This window comes from Xiphophorus maculatus, chromosome 7 (genome assembly GCF_002775205.1).
Source record: "Xiphophorus maculatus strain JP 163 A chromosome 7, X_maculatus-5.0-male, whole genome shotgun sequence".
NCBI lineage: Eukaryota > Metazoa > Chordata > Actinopteri > Cyprinodontiformes > Poeciliidae > Xiphophorus > Xiphophorus maculatus.
The window spans coordinates 23,397,573-23,416,443 of NC_036449.1; the positions used below are offsets into that span (position 1 = coordinate 23,397,573).

Consider the following 18,871-nt stretch of genomic DNA (forward strand, 5'->3'; position numbering starts at 1 on the left):
TAATCTGTTTGGAGGAATGGTTAGATGAATATCTAAATGAAAGAGACTTGACTAAAAGGTGCACCGTCACCTTCCCTGTTTACTGCTCTTTAATTGGATTCTAATTTGTTTTCTAGAAAGTCTTGTTTTGTTTGGGAAGGTGTGAATGCACTACCGAACCATATATTTTAATTTTGGTCTCCAATTGAACCAAGTTTACCAGACTGTCAGGTGTGAAAACACACTTACAGTCATAAAATAAAGACACTACACGAGACAAAAAAATTCCATCCACACAGCAGTCCAGTTGAGTCCATCTGGTTTCTAGACAGACTTTCAAGTCAATTAAGTGGACTCTTGATATTTACTGAAACAAACACATAAGTACACAGGCTATGACGACAACTATATGGTAGGTCTGACCTGAAAGATCTCAGTAGGCAACAACGTCAATGATTTGAAAACCAGTAAAGACAGGCAGAACCGGAGAATCCTGAGACCCAAGATTTTGAATGACAAGACAGCTAGAACTCAACAACCTGGACTTGAAGGGTATCTGGAGTGGTTGGAGAAAATCGAGTGGAATTACGGTGTGGGTGGAGTTACAGTACAGTGGAGGTGACTGTCATTGCTAGGCAATGCATAAGACCAAAACTGTAGGTGGAACTGTAGGACAGACACTCAGACAAGTGATTGGGTCCAAGTGACTACAGCAAAAGGCCCAGTAAAAAAAAGCAAAAGTAAAACCCAGAGAGAGCAATGCTACACAGAGACTAAAGCTCGCCGCCTGGAGCCTTCTTTTTTTTGTGAAGGTTTGCTCCGGGACTGGTTCCAGCTGAGGGCCAGCAGACTGTGGGCTCCCTGACAGGGAACTGGTAAGCAGAGGGGTGGCCAACTGGAAGTCAGCATTCAAGTCTTAATTCAAGATGTGGTGTTGATGCTGAATAAACAGACTCTCACAGTTTACAAAGAAAAGGGCACATTTTGCCTCTAAAGAGCACTCTGTGTATTGTACTCTCACGGGCTTGAGTTTATATAGTTATATGCTCTGGGACTGGCGATATAAAAAAGAAGATGGTCTCATTGCTGCCTTAATTATGTTACAGTCTGGTAAAAATTTGTCTTGACATATTACTGATTAGTTTTGAGTTGATTGGTGGTTTTAAGAATTAAAATTAAAACTCATTCTAATATGGAAATGTAAATTCTAGTACAAGATTAGCAAAATAATTTTTCAGGTTGCTTTCTGGTTATACCTTACTTCCAGTCTTTTGATATATAGAAAGTTATTTTATCCAAGCAAATCTTCTCTAGTTGAGGCTCCGTGGTTGGAGAAAATCGAGTGCAATTTTCCACTCGAGAAGTACGGTACTGCTATAGACCGTACTTCTGTAGCAGTACGGTCTACTATAGAATGTACTATAGCAGAAAGTCAGCAAAATTACTGAGATGTATCCCAGTTGCCATAATCAACTGTTTTTAGCATTTCCATGTCAGCATTTAGGAGGTAATTAGCTAAATAATGAGGGACACTGTAGTGTGTGCAATTCACACCAAGAAATTTGTAAACACAGCTTGTAAATTTGTGAGTGTGAAACATTTTAGACCCAACATGGAGTAAAGAATAATTAATACACACTTTCTGCCGACATGTCTGACTAGATGGGTTTAGGAAAAAGGTTTTACACTCATTTCTAACTGGTGCGACAATTTCACAACGTTGCAACCTTGACATTATTAGTTAAAAGTATAATAAATCTGTAAGGATATCATTATTTTATTCAGCTCTTGTCCAGTTTCAAATTTAATCCATGTCACCATATTCAACCATATTCAACTAGAAATTCTCATGCATTAATTTTTTCACAAAAGGTTGGCTTTTGTTCATCGTTCTGTTCCCATGAAATACAACACAAAGCCTCGCTGAGATTCAAGCTGAGATAATTCCTCTTTGCGTAAACTGCCAAATCATTTCATTATAAGAACTGGAAGGAAAATAGCTTTCGGTATTGCAGTGACTGTTACAGTGATCTGTCATTCCACCAAATAAAAAAAAGAAATGGAAACATTTGTGTTCAAATCTTTTTATGACTTTGCTGGCGAGACATGTTACTCAGCCTATGTCATCCTCCCAACAACAGAGGACAGAACTATGAATGCGAAATAGTGTGTACACCAATAGAGAGAAAACTCAACTAAAGTATTAAGGCAACAAAATAAATAGTAATGAAGTGCAACCCATGTATTTAGGCTAATCTAGAATGTCTGAGAAAATGTCCATAAAAACCTGATGGCTAATTTCCTGGAAAGAGATTATTAGTTTCAGTTAATTGGAAGTGACTATTACATCTTCATATTTTTTCCCCCACTCATTTAGGAAAGATACAGAAGGATGGGAGAAAGGAGTCATGCAAACCTATACTCAAAGTAGAGTACAAGACCTCAAGGAGCAGGTATGTTCTGTCAGTCTTGAGAACTAATTCTTGATTAAAGTAACTCCTCATCATGTGTTGTGTTTAATTTGTTTTATCTTATTACTTCTGCTGTGAATTCAATATTTGAAACTTAATCCATGTTGTGTGATCTATTTGTGCATAATTTCATATAATAATTAAATTGCCATTTTTGGCTTCTGCTGATACCGACCATTCAAAGTTACTTGACATAAATTCTTCTTCTCCAACAGTGAGCCTTTTGTTATTTTCTCTGGTGGTCTTTCATACGACAAAGCAGGACGGCGACCAGCTTTAACCATCATGCATGGCAAGGCCATCACGGTTCTGGAAATGGACTATCCTATTGTAGAGTTCATGGTCCTCTGCGAAACTCCATACAACAACGGTACAACTTTCTTTCAACTCTGTTCAGATGTTTTAAAGCCATGATGACATAATTTGTTGGCAGCCACAAGATGTTTGAAAATGTCAGAATAGAATCTTTATGAAGCTTCTACACATTAATTATCCAACATCAGGCATCTCAATATACTGTGAAAACAACCAATTTGGGTTACTATACGAAACATGTCCTGGGTCAAATGTGGATCAGTACAGGCCTGGATAGATTGATTCAGAAGTAAATTAAATTCAGTATGGTAGAGTTTTTGGGTATTCATCATCAAAGAATTTTCTGGAAGTATAAAACGTATTAATATTTTCCTAATTCATACTTTTGATGTAAGATTTCTTTCTCTGCTCTCATACTGTTTGTAAGTACTTTAATGTTAACCTAAAAGTGATTAAGGAAGAATAATTTGAACTAAATGATACCATTTGTTTTGAATCTATACCTCGCAGAAGTCCAGGACCCTTATGCAGTGGTGGTACTGTTGGAGAAGGACTTGATTGTGGTGGATCTGACACAGAGCAAGTAGGTGCTTCCTATACTGCAAAGACCTCCACCTGAAAACATTTTCTACAATATTCAACATAATAAAAGAAGAAAAGCATTAAAAGTTTCACCTAAGGCTGAGCTTCAAAACATAAGAAAGCTCTTTATCCCTCTCAGACTGATCAATCAGTCCATCAATCTATCAAAATATTTTCAAGCAAATTTCTTATTTCAATGGAAACACTTTGTATAAGAACTTTTCAAGTTTTAAGATAAGAATTGTTGTGAATGTGGCCTCAGATGTTATAATCCAAATACTTTGCTTTCAGGATGAAAATTCCACCACCTGGGTTAATTAACCTCTAAAGGGTGATGTGAAGATAAAAGCTGCTGATGAAAAATGTTAACAGATTAACACCTAAGCCCTCAGAGTACATTTGAATAGTAGATCAACACTTCAGTATAAATTAGTTTGCTCAGTAAATTAGATTTCATAATTACAGCAGTCAGATATAAATGTCTCCTGACGGTTGTAGTGGTAGCACACACAGATTGTATTACACATTCTCATTGATCAGCAGGAAGTTCTGTTGAAGCTGACACACTGCTAATAGAAGTCTATTCAATCAGTAAATGAAGTTTTTGCTGTGCTTTATTGTGACAAACTTAATTTCTGATTCATGTATTTTAATATTTTGATTTGGTTGTAAATGTGTTAAAATTTACTGTTGACAAAATGGTTTGAGATCAGAGATCTTATTTTACTGACCTTGTAAATTGGCATACCTCATACAGATTTCTGTCCTCTGTAGCTTACAATGCTTCATATTTTGTTTCTCATATTCTAATATCACATTATGACATTTAATATTCTTGTGTCTTTCAGCTTTCCTGTGTTTGAAAACCCATATCCCATGGATATCCATGAGTCTCCTGTTACCTGCACAGCTTATTTTGCAGATTGTCCACCAGACATTATCCCCATTCTTTACTCAATAGGAGCTAAAAACAAGAAGACTGGCTATAGTCACAAGGTGTGGAAGGTTTATTATCAAAATCCAAATTTAAGAAAGATCTCTGTTTTCTTTGTTGTTGCAGCTGTAATATCTATATTTTATTTTAATTAAAGACATTCAAAGTATATTTCAAATTTTACTACAATGAGTGATTATGAATTATTATTTCGCAGCAGAGGTGACTTCCCTCTGGGTGTGAAGGAAGAGCCCCTTAAAAACATGGTGTTTATTATTTTTTTATTTTATTTTTGTAGATGTAAAATTTCTTTAGTCGTAAGCAGAAGTCTGAGTAAAATGAGCATTTCCTTAACTCAGAGATTTCTGAGAGGCTGTTAACATTTCCAAATCCAGTATGTTCTATCCCAAATAGAAGTTAAAATATAGGATGTTCAGTCTTTCTGTTATCTGCTGACACTGAATTAACACCAAACATTTAGGCTCTGCAAAAAATGTGGTTTTCTTTTTATGCTTTCTGTGACTTCATTTTCAAAAAATAACCAACACTCTGATACTAAAAACAGCTTAGTTTCTATTGAGTTATTTGTTTTGCATTTATTCAGACTTGGGAATTCAGACATGGGAATTTAGCGCTATAACATAATTGCTTGAGGAAAGCTCTGATTAATTTTAATCCACTCACTTTTAAATTAAAGAGCACAAATGTACATTTTGTCAAATGATAATCGGAGTATTTAATAAAGATATTCTTAGGACCACCGGTGATCAGTAGTGAAAATATGCAAATTTTGTAATGATTTTATTTGTTTTAAGGAATGGCCAATTGGTGGTGGAACATGGACATTAGGCTCTCACACTTATCCAGAAATCATCATCACAGGGTAAGTTTGAAATACTGAAATAAGATTATAAAAAAAACTTGTATTTCTGGGATGTCTGGCAGCCCTTGCCACATATAAAATAAATCCGAAGGAGTAACTTTAGGCACCCGTATTATAAGTAATTTCTGAATACTATTGATTTAACACATGTGAACTGAGTCCATGCAAACCAAGCTCAGGAGAAAAGAACACTACCCACAATGCTTTTTACAGGACTGACAGACATGTTAACTTGTTAGGCTTGGACACAGGAGGGTGCCTGCTTCTGAGCGTCAGCCTAGTCGAGTGTTTGATGCCGATATGTGAAGAGCACAGTGTGAAAAATCTTAAAATCTTAGATCATAGCGACACTTTGCCTCAGAAGAATCTCAGAATTAAATTTTTATTTCTCATCCAACAGAATAAAAATAGCTGTGCTACAGATCTAACGAGAGCAATTTACAAAATATTAATGAATAACTAATTTAGGGAAGTTTGGTTAGTTCTGAAGCGGTAGCTGCTAAAGTGTCTTCAGGGGTGGCAATTTGTGGTGTTGAAATATAAAATGAGATTTTAAGATTTACATCTGTTGACAGATTTCTCAATTGCTCAGAAAAATAACAGCTTTTTTCTCTTTGTTTAGACATGCTGATGGGTCAATAAAATTTTGGGATGCATCTGCATGTAAGTCCCTTCTCTAATAATCTTCCTGAAATATTGTTTAGAGATCATCTCAGGTTCTTTGTGACACACCACAATCCAATAAACAATATGAATTCCCCAATGCGTCACTTCCATTTTGCCACAGGCTTAAGAGAGAGGAGACCAAAGCAAATTAATAGCACTCATGATAGGAGAAGCTGCACAGCTAATTAGGCACATTGCCTAGAGTCATATCAAAGCTATTAACAGAAACAGACATAAAATAGCATATGAAAATGGGGTCTTACCAAAGAGAAAATAAATACTCAGTGTATTCCTGTTCTTCAAATTTGTTTCAAAAGTCACACTGCAGATGTTGTACAAGCTGAAGACCTCCAAAGTGTTTGAGAAGCCAAAGCCAGGTGAGGGCCGGGCTGCTGAGCTGGGGGAGGAAGACCCTTTTGCTGTTCAGATGGTTAGCTGGTGCCCTCATAGTCGCATCTTCTGTGTGGTCGGCATCTCGGCTCACATTATTCTGTATCGCTTCAGCAAATATGATGCCAACACTCAGATAGTGGTGAGTAGAACTAAGAATCTGAACAAGCATGATCGGAAACTGATTATCTGGTGCCCTGCATAAATGTTAAGTCTAAAGCACTGAAATCACTGGCTTTGTTTGAAACATGTCGCCGCAGCTGTAGGTTTGTAGATTCATTCATCTTTCTGCACCACTGTCATTTCTAGTCCTTAGAAGTACGCTTGCAGTGTGAGCCGGAGGATATTATCACTCCATCTGAGAATGAAAACAATCCCTGCTTCTCAGAGCCAGGCTCCCACTCACCCCAACCCCACCACCAACACCCGCTTAGCCCTGGCAGCAGAACACCAGACGGTGCTAAAGACAGCATCCCCTGCCTCAAGTAAGATCTCAGCTCACACTGCAAATGCAAATTATCAGATGATTCCTGACTTGTGTAAGAAAATATTTACTAAAAACAGAATAGTTCAAAATAAAGTGCATTTTTTTTCGTTTTTTTTTTCAGCATGCAAGGACATAATTGAAGATAGAAACAACAAAAGTTTTAATAGCAGATACAAACACCTAACTGTTGAGTGTAAATCTCCTCCTTTCTGTGCTGGGTACCTAAGCAACCTGCCTTTGTCCTTTGTATCTGTTTTAGAGTAAAGGACAAGATGGTCCGGGTCCCTCCTGGCTATCAGTCAGACTTGGTCATACAGCTGCTGTGGGTGGATGGTGAACCCCCACAGCAAATCACCAGTCTGGACCTCAATTCTGCATATGGGCTGTAAGTTTGTTAGCTGGTCTATCCGTCTATCTGTGCAACTGATATTTTGTGGATTGGGTAAATCTACTATCCATGGACAAATAGAGTCCTTGAAAGAAGTTTGTGTACACTTGGCAACAGTTTGAATGTTATAATAATTTTAGAAATTTGCTGGTTTGTTTGAACTGTTTGTTTGAGCAGAAAAAACCTACAGTCTACAACATGAGTGATTTTAGAAGAAAGTGCCTAAGTTAGAATGTGTTTTGCATTGTTTCTTATTCAAAAGGGGTCAATGTGATGACTACTGATTAAAATATTTACTCCCACACTGAATGTTCAGATGAATGCCTTTTCAAGTTGCAGTGGACAATTTAGATTTTATTTATATCACAAACACTTCTTCTTATTACTGCAAGTTTCATCCATCCGTCCGTCCATCCATCCATCCATCCATCCATCCATCCATCCATCCATCCATCCATCCATCCATCCATCCATCCATCCATCCATCCATCCATCCATCCATCCATCCATCCATCCATCCATCCATCCATCATCCTAGTAGAAAAACCCACACTTCTCTCTCCTTAGCCACTTGGGCCAGCTGCTCTGTGGGAATCCCAAGGTGTTCCCAGAGAACAGTTCCTCCAGGATGTCCTGGGTTTTCTTGCAGAGGACTGCAAGTTAGACTACATTAACATTTAAATACCGCAATAACCTGGTGTTTCTCCATCTTATAGTTTTATTCTTATGATTTACTTTTCAGGGCTGAAACAAAACAATTGCATCTTAGTTTCAAATTCTATCAAGCAGGGAATGTTTAGCTAAGGCTAAATCCTAAACCTAGAGTAAATGCATTCTATTCCAAGCACACATGGTGTTGTGTATGCATAGTCCTGCCCATCTGTCTGGTTGTTTCTGTCCTTTCTTTGGGCCAGTTTCAACACATAAAAGCATTTTTTTATGTATTGTGGTTATATAAGGTTGTATGAGGTTCCAAAGGGCATAAAATAAACATTAACAGAAGCGGCCAGCACATTTAAGCATTCAGGAACTGTATGTTAAGCAATAACCTAGCACTGTTAATTATTCAGCATGCTGTTCTGACTTTTGCTGTTATTGATTAGGATAATTTAAGTGCCCTTCATTGTAAAAACTGAAGTTTATAATATAATTTGTATAATTTTTTTAAATTATAGTAAAAAACATCTTTGTGAGCATTGCTCTAATATAAAATAAAATAATGTGGATGTGTATATGCAGCAACCACACACCTCTTTCCTGTTTCCATTTAAGAATGCTTAATTGCTTTTCTTTGAAAAGAACCTCTGCTATCAAAAACAGTAAAGTCACAGTTCAGTTTATAAAGCCCAGTGTCATTCAAGGCCATTGCATTTTTGTTTGAATTCTCATTTGAAGCTTTCCATAATTTGAAAATAGCTGCAAGAGATTTATTTATTTTGTTGTCTTTAGCTAGCCTTTTCCATGAATGCAAACTCTCTTTCTTAGATGTACACAAAAAAGAGCAATTTCTAGCTTTCTAGATTAAATATTTTAGCTTTGTGCTAATTGAAGTAGTGAAAGATTAAATATTATTTACGTGACTTCCAAAAACAAATTAGTTTCTTTGTTATAGACAAATGTTTCATAAATGAAAGAAGTTTTAAGTAGTATTGATGATATTAGTCCTGTTTTTGAGGTACTGCTTGCTTCTTCAGTTTAAAATTATATGTAAACAATTTTTTAACTGTTTGACATTCCTGTTATTCCTTTAAAAACCACCATATAACTTTATTCAGTTTATTTATACAGCGCAGAGTCATAAAAAATGTCTTCTCAAAGCATTTTACAGGGGAAAAAGTGTACTTGAGTCATCAACAGATAAGCAGTATTTTCTTTGTGAAACAAATAAATAAAGATGCAGTGAAACCCAGAGGCACTAGGCCATCAGTACTTTCTCTAGAAAACAAAGAAAAGAAATGAACTAATGTGACGGCAATAATAATTGCAGTTAATGCCTTAAAGAGGAGGACACAGTAACATCGTAAAAAATGGTTAATGAGTCCTCCAATAGCCTAAAGTTATAGCAGGATAACTAAGAATATACCATAGGGAAACCTAAGCCAAACTATCTGATTTTTTTTAAGTTTGAAGCCTACTTTTAAAAGTGTGCCTGACAAATGGACAAAAAAATGTCCACAAGGGACAAGCCTAAAAACTGAAAGATTCCTACTTAAAATACATGGATTTGACTCCTATAAACTTGTGAATGGATACGAGCAAGAATAATTTTTATTTTATTTTTTTTTTTAATTTTCAGAAGTATTACATGTCCCTACTATAGAAAAATGAAAAATCTCATCCTGCATGTACAAGGACAAAGTACTGCTACCGATTCTCTTGATCAGTCATGCCTGATGCTCCAGAGCCAGGGGGTAACAGGTGGCTGTGAATCTTCTGGGAATTCGGGCATTAATATTGAAATCACAGTAGCGCCAGCGGTGTGCGATAAAGACACGCTTTTGTTGTCAGTAATTGCATCAAAATGTCACAGATAATTTCCCAGTGTTCGGGAGTCCTCCATGTTCCATCTTTTGTCAGTGAGAGAAACCTTGTCAAATAGGCTAAAGTATGAATATGTTTTTGATTTTGTGGTTCCTTTGTGTGTTTGTGCATCCAGATTGGCGTTTGGGAACTGTAATGGTCTTGCAGTGGTTGACTACTTACAAAAAACTGTTATATTGTGTATTTCGACACTGGATCTATATGGAGCCACTGATCCCTATCAGCGCCTTACTCGTTCCCCCCGTAGGAACAGGCAGTCCACCTCAGGTAGCACACACAAGCACATCTGTCTTGCTACATAAACCTGCCCATTGATGCACTTACCAAGCACTTAAACAATTAATTGTCAACAAAGCAATTCAACACTATCTTTCTGTCTCAATTTTCTAAGCTTCTGTGCTCTCTATTTTTCTTCTATTGCTTTTACTTTTTTTAACATTTATCTCAATTGTTTCTGTTAACATTTAAAATGCTTGAAGGCGCTAGCATGCAAAGCTAACTCATTTTAGGTTAATATTTTAAAATTAGCTTAGTGCTTTATTTTATTCCCAGTAAATGTCACAGCTCATATGACTGAGCACTAGTGATGGAAGCAGAAAGGTGTAACCTATTGTAACTAATCTATCCTAACCTAAACCTCTATGTTTTCTGACCTTTTCTTATATTTGTTACACAGTTTACATTTTATGAAGGATATTAACATCAGGCATTTGTCGATAGCAAGTTCCTCTCCCATACTAACTAAAATTAATAAAACCAATGCCATGTAGAATAATTTTCAATAAAAAATACTATTGAAAAGTTAATTTCAAAACTCTAAGTAAAACACATTTTATAGATTATTTACACAGACTGATGTTTTCAAACCTTTATTTCTGCTAATTACAATTTTATTATTTATTTTTTTTTGCATTCAGCTAATCAGACATTTTATAGAAAAGATTAGGATATGACATCAGACTAATAAAAGAAAAATAATACATGAAAGTGGGCATGATGAAAAGTGTTTAATACCTTCTTCAAGCTTATTTTCATCAGATATTGTTAATCTGACAAAAAAAAGCTTCATTCAAAAGCCTATAATAATGCAGAAAGCTGAATGCCTTCAGTGTCATAAATGCCTCAAAATACTTCTGCTTTGAATTTTTTTACAATGGCATATTTCACAATTGGATTAAAAACTTTAAAACGAGTAGAAAATTGTATTCTTTTTGACATGAACAGCCTCTACCAAACAATACTGCTCTTCTTTACCTCTTTCCTTCTTTCCTGTCACACACAGCAAACAAAAACACTTGCCACATTGTTATGCGGTGCATGTTAACAAGTTATGCGTCATCTAACATTGACATTTAATATGCATGTTGTCATTTGGTCTCTCTGTTTGCTCTGTTTTAAGTCCTGCTTGAGCATAGAGCTGTAGTCAAAAGCCACAGAGGTCTTTTTGTACTTCCTAACCCCTGCCTCCCTTTTCTCTGCTTCCTACGTCGGCTGGCGATGGCCTCTGAACCCAGTTATTCATACCTTAATTTTCAACATTCAGAACATATTGTAAAAAATAAGTCCTGACCTTAAACTAGTCTTACTTTCAAACTGTCCCGTGATTTAATATGTATCTAAATAGAAACAAATAGTATGAGACAATGTGCATGTTGTTAGAAACTGTGCTGAAGAGACTAAAAAACAAACCATAGAAGATATTTGAAGTCTTAGGATTTTTTTTCAATAGCTTTTTTCAAAGTCTTTAAATTGACTTTGGCAAAAAAATTTTATGTATGGATTCAGAACCGAGAAAAAACATCCAGATTTTTGTTCCACAGGTGTTTGTAGTGAATCTAAAGTGTTTTCAGTTCTAAAGTCATTACAAAGTGAATATCAACGGAATAAAAAAAATATATATAAAAATGCTAGTCACCATAATGACCAGCTGTTCCTGTAGCTCAACTGTCTTTCTGAAAGTTATGTTCTGTCTTTTTACACATTTTTAGCTGTTCCCACCACTCATATATATCTGTAAAATGGACTGTAAGCATTAATATTATGCAAATTGCAATTCTGATGCTTTTATATGTTGTTTTACTGAGCCAAACAGCTTTAATGCTTTTTGAGTTTTTTCAGTGTGATAACCTTGAGTACAATACTCTAACAATATGTTGCATCAGAATGTAAAACATGCTCAAATTGCTTTTATTTGAAATTTACAAAAATATGTTTTTCTCCTGCTGCTAAAACAATGGAATATATTGATTACTGGATAATTATGTTTACTGCTAAAAATAAATATTTCATGTTGTTTTATATACATAGATCGAAACCAAAAATATAAACTTGTCATTCAAAAAAAATGTTTATGTTTTTACAGAATAATACTTAGGAGTACAAGCCGATATTTGCTGGCTAATCAGTTGCAGGCTACAAGATAGTCAGCTGATTAAGAAACAATTTGACTGAATTAAAATATTACTAAAATAAAAGGGAAACAAAAGTATTTCACAGTTATGTAAAAGACTTATTGCTAGTAATCACAAATGCTTGATTGCATTTTTGTCAAAAGAGGGCACAACTGTCATTGGTTATATAGTGATTTTTCCCCTAATAAATAAAAATATTAATTAAAAACCATGTTTTATATTTACTCAGATGAACTTTTTGATATCAAAAGTAGACAATATAATTAAATTAAAAATGTGAATGTCAAGAAAAGCAAAAAAAAAATTTAAAGGAGAAAATACTTTTTTACTGCACTGTGTATTCAACAATAACAATCCCAAGGAATACACTTTACTTGAAAACTGTGCATCTAGTTTGAAATATAGTGTTAAATTAAGTACTTTATGTTGTTACTTTATTAATTAACTGGAGTTACCTTGTCATTACTGAGGTAAAGTTTAGCCACAAAGTGCAATGTTTTTATTTACAAAGCAATTAGTTTTCGCAACAAGAGATTTATTTTATGTCTGCCTCTCAGTAATGATATCTCTCCTGCTAACACAGTGGTTTTTGAGCAAATTACCTATCAGCATCAGCATTTCTGGAGTTTGCTGGAGCCGCCGGTATATCTTGTCTGTCCTCCCCTGACACTAACTCAGTTGCTGCTTGCTCTCACTTTCTTTTCCACTCTAAGCCTGTGTGTTCTTCTCTCCCCCCCTTCTCCCTCCCTTTCCTTCCCCAAAAATATGTTTTCTCCCTCTTGACATCACTCCTTTATCTTCTCTCCTTCTGCCATTTCTCACCCTACTTGCAATGCTATCACTCACTCGCTCTCTTCCCTATGTCCTATCTCATGTCTTGTCTTGAATCTCTTTCCACATCTCTTCCTCTTTTTTCCTTCGTTCCCTTTCCTCCTCCACTGGCCCCTCCTCCTCCACCTATTGGTGACTCTGTGGCTGCTGATGTGGGCATGTGGGGCCTGCCTGACAGAGCATTGCATGCGCGGCCTGTCTAACTTTTATTCAGATTCAAAGAAAAGGATCCGTACATCCTATCAGAGTAAGTCGGGCCTTCCTACAGTAAAGGCTGGAGTGAAAGAACTCTGTGAATGTGTGTGAGTGGACGGGGTTGGCTGGGTGAGTGAGTCTCTAATAGGTTTTTGGTGGAGAGGACAGACATAGGAACAGATTTGGACACATTCCGAAGCAACAAGTTGAAGAAATTATTTAAAACCTATTTTTCAGCATAATAGCAAATCCTAAAGAAAATTGTGCCATGTGCAATGACTTTCAAAAGCATTCCTGGGCCTTAAACCTTTTGTGACATTATCGGCAAAAACTTCAATGCGTTTTGTTGAGGGATTTATCTGATCTGACCTGGACAAAATGGTGCATAATTGTGATGTCGAAAGAAAAAGAAATTTGGGTTTTAATAAAAATCTGAAAAGTGTGGTGTGCATTTGTATTCATCCCTAAGAACTATAGCTTGGAGAACCAGATTCTTTTAGCTTTTCACCTCCAGACACTGACCAGAATTTTTCCCATGGTTTTTGCAAAATTTAAATTCTCGTGTAATGAAGATATTTCTTGTAGCTTTCGTTCGACACCAACTTTCTTATTATCCTCTCTAACACATTGGCCAGATATAAGTGCATAAGTTACCATATTGATTCCTCCAGAGCCCCATGGAAGTCTGTTCTGCTTCTTTGAATAATAATATACTTGCTTAGCCCCTCAGTTTTGATGGACAATCATAGGTCTTAAGTTGTGCATTTGCCTTTCCATTTTCAGAAAATTGACTTAATGTTGACAGAAGATTTCCAAAACTTTGAATATTGCTTTATAAGCTAATCACTGATTAGGTTACTTCTGGATTCTGTTGGTTGCATTTACTTTTATTTTGGGATGTCAGAGTAAAGGAGGCTCATTCATACTAAATTTTGGATTTTTATGTCTAAAAGTTTTTGGAAACGTTACACTTAAGCCCAAAATTATTCTCAAAAATTATACTCCAACGGTATTAAGTTAACCCATATATCCATTTGACTAGAAGTCATATTATGTGGGAATCCAGCCAGAGTCTCCAGCTGAAGCTGATCAAACTGAAGTAGTCATTAACAGTGACGTGCGGTGAGGTTCATAGCTGGTGAGGCACTGACGTCATCAGAATCAGATTTGCAAATAGATGCATAGATTGACAGCAGTTTACAGGTTATGTTTCACTTCTGCATCCTTACACATACAAACTGTAGCTCACAAAATCTATCGCTGCACTTGACTTGCTTCCCGAATCGTTTAGCCTAGCTCGCTGTCACTTACTCGGCAGTTGAGAAGTGAACAAGACGAACGTCTGGGATCTTGAGCGCCCCCTGCCATGAGGCAAGAGAACTGCCTGCCTCACCTCGAACCTGTTCTCTGCCGTTTATAATCGCTTATTACACGAAACACGTTACACAAACACAGTTGGTGACAAAAAGCACTGTACATTATATACATAAGCTAAATTATTGGAAATAAGTTCACATATTAAATTTGTTTAAACCATTTTATTGACGCCGTACAGTAACATGCTCTCTCCGCTTAGCAGCCAGCGCAGAGCCAGGGGTTGCGCAATCCAAGGTGAGGCAGAGCTCGCTGCTGCCTCACCGGCATCGCTTCCAAGCATTTGAATGGGAAAATAAGAAATTTCAGCGATTTTGAACAAATAAAAATCGAAATTGGTGAAGCTACATGAAAAATAAATATTTTTTAGTACAAACCACCGGATGAATATAACAATTTAAATTACTTTATGATTATATATTTGATTATGATTATATACTTTCCATGATGGCTGGTGAGGCACTGCCTCACCTGCCTCCCCTGACCGCACGTCACTGGTCATTAAGAAGAGTATAAATCATTTTTGAAATGTCATTTTTAGTAAGCTCTAAAAAACAGAAATTGTTGTTTTCCAACTTTTGTTTTATTAACTTTTGAGAGACATTTGTTTTATTTAACATCAGGCTCCATGTTTTTGATTAAAGGGAAATAACTTTGGGCTTAATTGTGTGTTTACATTCCACTTGACAAAGATATGTTACTTTCTGTTGCTGGATCACATAAAATCCTAATGAAATACATTGAGGGTTTTTGTTGTAACAAGCCAAATGGGAAACCCTTTAAGGAGTAGGAATCTTTGTGAAAGCCACTGTAGAGGACTACTTCAGTTTCAGTCATGTTTAAATTATGTTCTTTGCAGGAAAGAGAGAAAAAGTCTTGAGTTTAGTAAGAGCAAATTATAAATATTCTAGGCTTCAAGTGATGTATATTTTAACTACATTAAACTTTGGAGCTTGAATTGTGCTTGCACTGGATTGAAATCTATATGTATGATTTGTTCCTCGTGGGATACAGTTTGAAATAAATTCTTGATCTATTCAATAAAAATGTTTTACTGAAACCTTTCAGTCGAACTGTCTGTCAAGTCTTTAGACATTCACCGAGACAAAATTAGAAACCAGACGGTTTGTTAGAACTTTTGACTGAGTGGGAAATAATTTAATTATTGAAAATGTGTGACGACTCAGTGAGGCTTTTAATGAGCCCACAATGAATGTATATCAAACAGCAAACATTCACAGTGAGATCAGGGCGCAGTGATGTGAGCAGATGTGGTTTGTTTTGATTTTTTGAAAGAGAAATGACTGCATTTTGACCTGTGCTTGCTGCATGAAATAATATTTTGATTGGACTTGTGTTTGGTTTGTGTTTTGATTGTTTGTCTATGTCATTTTAAAGTGTGATTTGCACTACGTGCTATATATACTAAATTATATTGAAATTTACATCTCAGTGCAATTTTTTTTGTGCCAAAAGTAGTTCCATATTTTAATCAGACTGTAGTGCAGGTCACACTGACAATCAGCCACTCTGCTCCTTGTGGAGAAAATTTAGTCCCCGTTAACATGAAATTAAAGTTTTACCCAGCACTAAAAAAACTTGATTTTAATGTCATTTATTTATTGACAATAATTATATTCAATAAGTACTTGCACAACTTTGATATTTATTGGCATCACTGAGACATAGGTGTAGACCTATAAGCATTGGAAAATTTGTAGAAAAATTCAACTTTTAGACAAGGCAGGTGTATTTGTATAGCATACTTGAGCAACAAGTCAATTCAATGTGCTTTAAGCTGAGTGCAATTTATTTAGAGGGGAAAAAATTCCACATTAAGAAATAATTGGTTTTAACAAAAGCAGAGCAACATTATTGTCACCCTGCTGTTAAGACTTAATTGTTACCTCCTAGTGTCTTCTACTGTCCACTCCACTTCAAGGCGTAATTCAATCACCCACCCACAGAGACCTCTCTGAGGACAGCCACATGCAGCATAATCTCAAGTATCATGTTGGATATGCGCACCAACAGGGACAATAATAGTCAGTGTCAGAGGGTAGAGACAAACACACAGCAGATAATAAAAACAAAGAATCAGATCATAGTCGGAAACAAAATAAAAAAAAAGAAAAACAAATCTTGTTTTTAAGAAATGCAGTGGGGAGAGAACAGCTGCTTTCACAGAGTGGAGCATTGATTTCTCAGAGGAAACAACGATACAGACACTATATTCATATTCTGGTCCGAAATCACTTTGTTTTTTTCTTGGTAATTATGTTCTTGTTCTCTTCTGTGGAAACACTGAAACCAGTGCATTATCAGCTCCTAATAGATTGTATTGAAAGCTGTCCATCTCTGAGGGGAACGCCATTGTTTAGCTACATTTAAATTGATCTAAAATAGGATGCATGCTTGTCTGCAGTGACTTAAGTGCACAGGAACAAACAGGTTTGTCAAGCCCTTGATACTTTGTAGAGCCCGTTTTCCCACATCAGTGCGAAGTCTTCTCCTATGAGATTTCACAAAGTTGGGGCATACAGAGTCTGATACTGAGATGTTTTCACTCAAAATAATCATCAAAAATGATCTAGAGAGATAGATAATTTTTGATCCATCTCTCAGACAGACAGAAGTATGCTTACTTCTGTCCACTTGATTCCATTGGTTTTCTTTGGGATTTAGGCTTAAGGACTGTGAGGTCAGTTGAGGAAAGTTAGAATTTCTGTGTTGATTTGGTCATATAATTTGAACAATTATCTTGTTGAAAGATTGAGTGACAGTCTTGTTCTTTTTTTGCATGCCCTGGTGTTTCAGAGTTCATGAGATCATGTGTTTAAACAGATGTCCCCAAGGTCTTTGGAAGAGATGCAAGCCCTACTAAAGTGCTTTCCCACATATTCAAAAAGAAATTTCACATGCAACCCACTTGGAGCATTTTCAGAGGAGATTATAGAGTAGAGCAGAGTTAAGCAAACTCCAGATGTTTACGTTTTAAGGTGAGGATGAATTGGACATCATTCAGATAAATGGTTGTTGTGAAGACGTGGTGACCTCAGGATGGCAGTCTTCTAGTATTTTCTGACCTTGTTGTGACAAAATAACTTCGTCCTTATCTAGACCAGTGGCCAGTCACTAAAAATTGGGCTCTTTGTTATGTTAGGTTTATACTGCAGGATAGCAGATACTTGTGGATTCATAATAAGAAATTCTTAATGCAGTTAAGTTGAGTTTATTCTCACAGCCTGGCAGCATTTCACAGCAAGTGTAGTCTTAAGGCATTTTTGTAATTTTACAGAAATACACAATGCATGAAATTTACACAAATCCAATTACACTAGCAGACTAAAATAAACGAATGTCAATAAGTCAAATGTTATCTTTAAAAGAAATTCAGTCAATCGCATTGTCACTGACATGTGGCAAGGGTAGAAAAGAGCAACTCTTTGGAACTTTAATTGACTTCCAAAAAAATTATAATAATTAGTGGCTTTTATTTTAATTGGATTGTTTAGAGTACCCATATAACTGTGCTTCCACTGATTTAGTTAAATATTATTTCTTAACATGTTTTTTACAGCATTCAAATCACAAAGTAGATATTTCTATATCATTTCTGTGTTAGACTTAATCATAAAAAGATTTGTATTTTTTTAATGCTATTCCTACATCTATAGTAGAGGTGCCAATAAATAAGCATAAATATCTCTTTTAAAAGTTTTGTCTGGCTGGTACAAATTTTCTATTTTTATGATTCATCTGTATCAATAAAATGGTTACAGCAAGTTTTGACTGAATGTGTGTCTTCTTTTCCTCCTCTTGGGTGTCATTGGCTGCGACAGGCCTTACTGAACTCACTGACAACCAGCAGTCCATAGACATGGAAAGAAGCAAATCTCCCACTTCAGGTAATCTACCCACACATGCCTACACATACACACAAAACACGGCCACACTTGCCTCTACCTAATTCTTGCTTAAAGTTTGCATCTGTTTCATTGCTTGCACTTTGAAACTATGCTGGGTTGTTGTTGACTTTTAACTTGTATTACAGCATTCGGTCACTTCACCCATCACATGAGCATCTTCACTTGATGAGCTTGGCAGCTGTTTAAAATGGCAGCTCTCTTTCTGTGGGATTAGCTGGAAGTCTTTGATTAAAAAGTCGCAAAGGTGATGGAAGTAGAGTAGAATATCTGATGTGTTTTTCCACAACCGCAGCTTTCATTTCTTTAATCCAACAGGATTATGTTTTCACAAAGGTAAGAAAGAAAAAGGTACCCCAATCCTTTTTTCATCCTCTTTCTATGTGCATCTTTGACTTGTCATCTAAAGTTGATGAAGCATCTGGCAGCATTGGTTATAATCATGTTTTTGAAGTTGGGCTGGTAAGGTCTTAGTTTATATAACCCTCTTTGTTCTTT

General features: G+C 36.0%; 1 protein-coding gene across 12 annotated transcripts in view; it reads left to right on the forward strand.

Annotated features, from left to right (window-relative positions):
* Positions 1-18,871, forward strand: part of stxbp5l (syntaxin binding protein 5 like) — a 144,851-nt gene that overhangs the window by 92,183 nt on the left and 33,797 nt on the right. For 7 of the 12 annotated variants that reach the window (XM_023337433.1, XM_023337435.1, XM_023337434.1 and 4 more), the window contains exons 9-20: positions 2,357-2,432; positions 2,666-2,820; positions 3,276-3,348; positions 4,196-4,343; positions 5,097-5,164; positions 5,787-5,827; positions 6,148-6,362; positions 6,530-6,705; positions 6,967-7,092; positions 9,752-9,903; positions 13,057-13,125; positions 18,290-18,355. In XM_023337433.1, coding sequence (XP_023193201.1) covers positions 2,357-2,432; positions 2,666-2,820; positions 3,276-3,348; positions 4,196-4,343; positions 5,097-5,164; positions 5,787-5,827; positions 6,148-6,362; positions 6,530-6,705; positions 6,967-7,092; positions 9,752-9,903; positions 13,057-13,125; positions 18,290-18,355 — 1,365 coding nt within the window. The remainder of the gene's footprint in view (positions 1-2,356; positions 2,433-2,665; positions 2,821-3,275; positions 3,349-4,195; positions 4,344-5,096; positions 5,165-5,786; positions 5,828-6,147; positions 6,363-6,529; positions 6,706-6,966; positions 7,093-9,751; positions 9,904-13,056; positions 13,126-18,289; positions 18,356-18,871) is intronic. The other 5 variants (XM_005810037.2, XM_023337438.1, XM_023337439.1 and 2 more) reach the window with 1 other exon arrangement.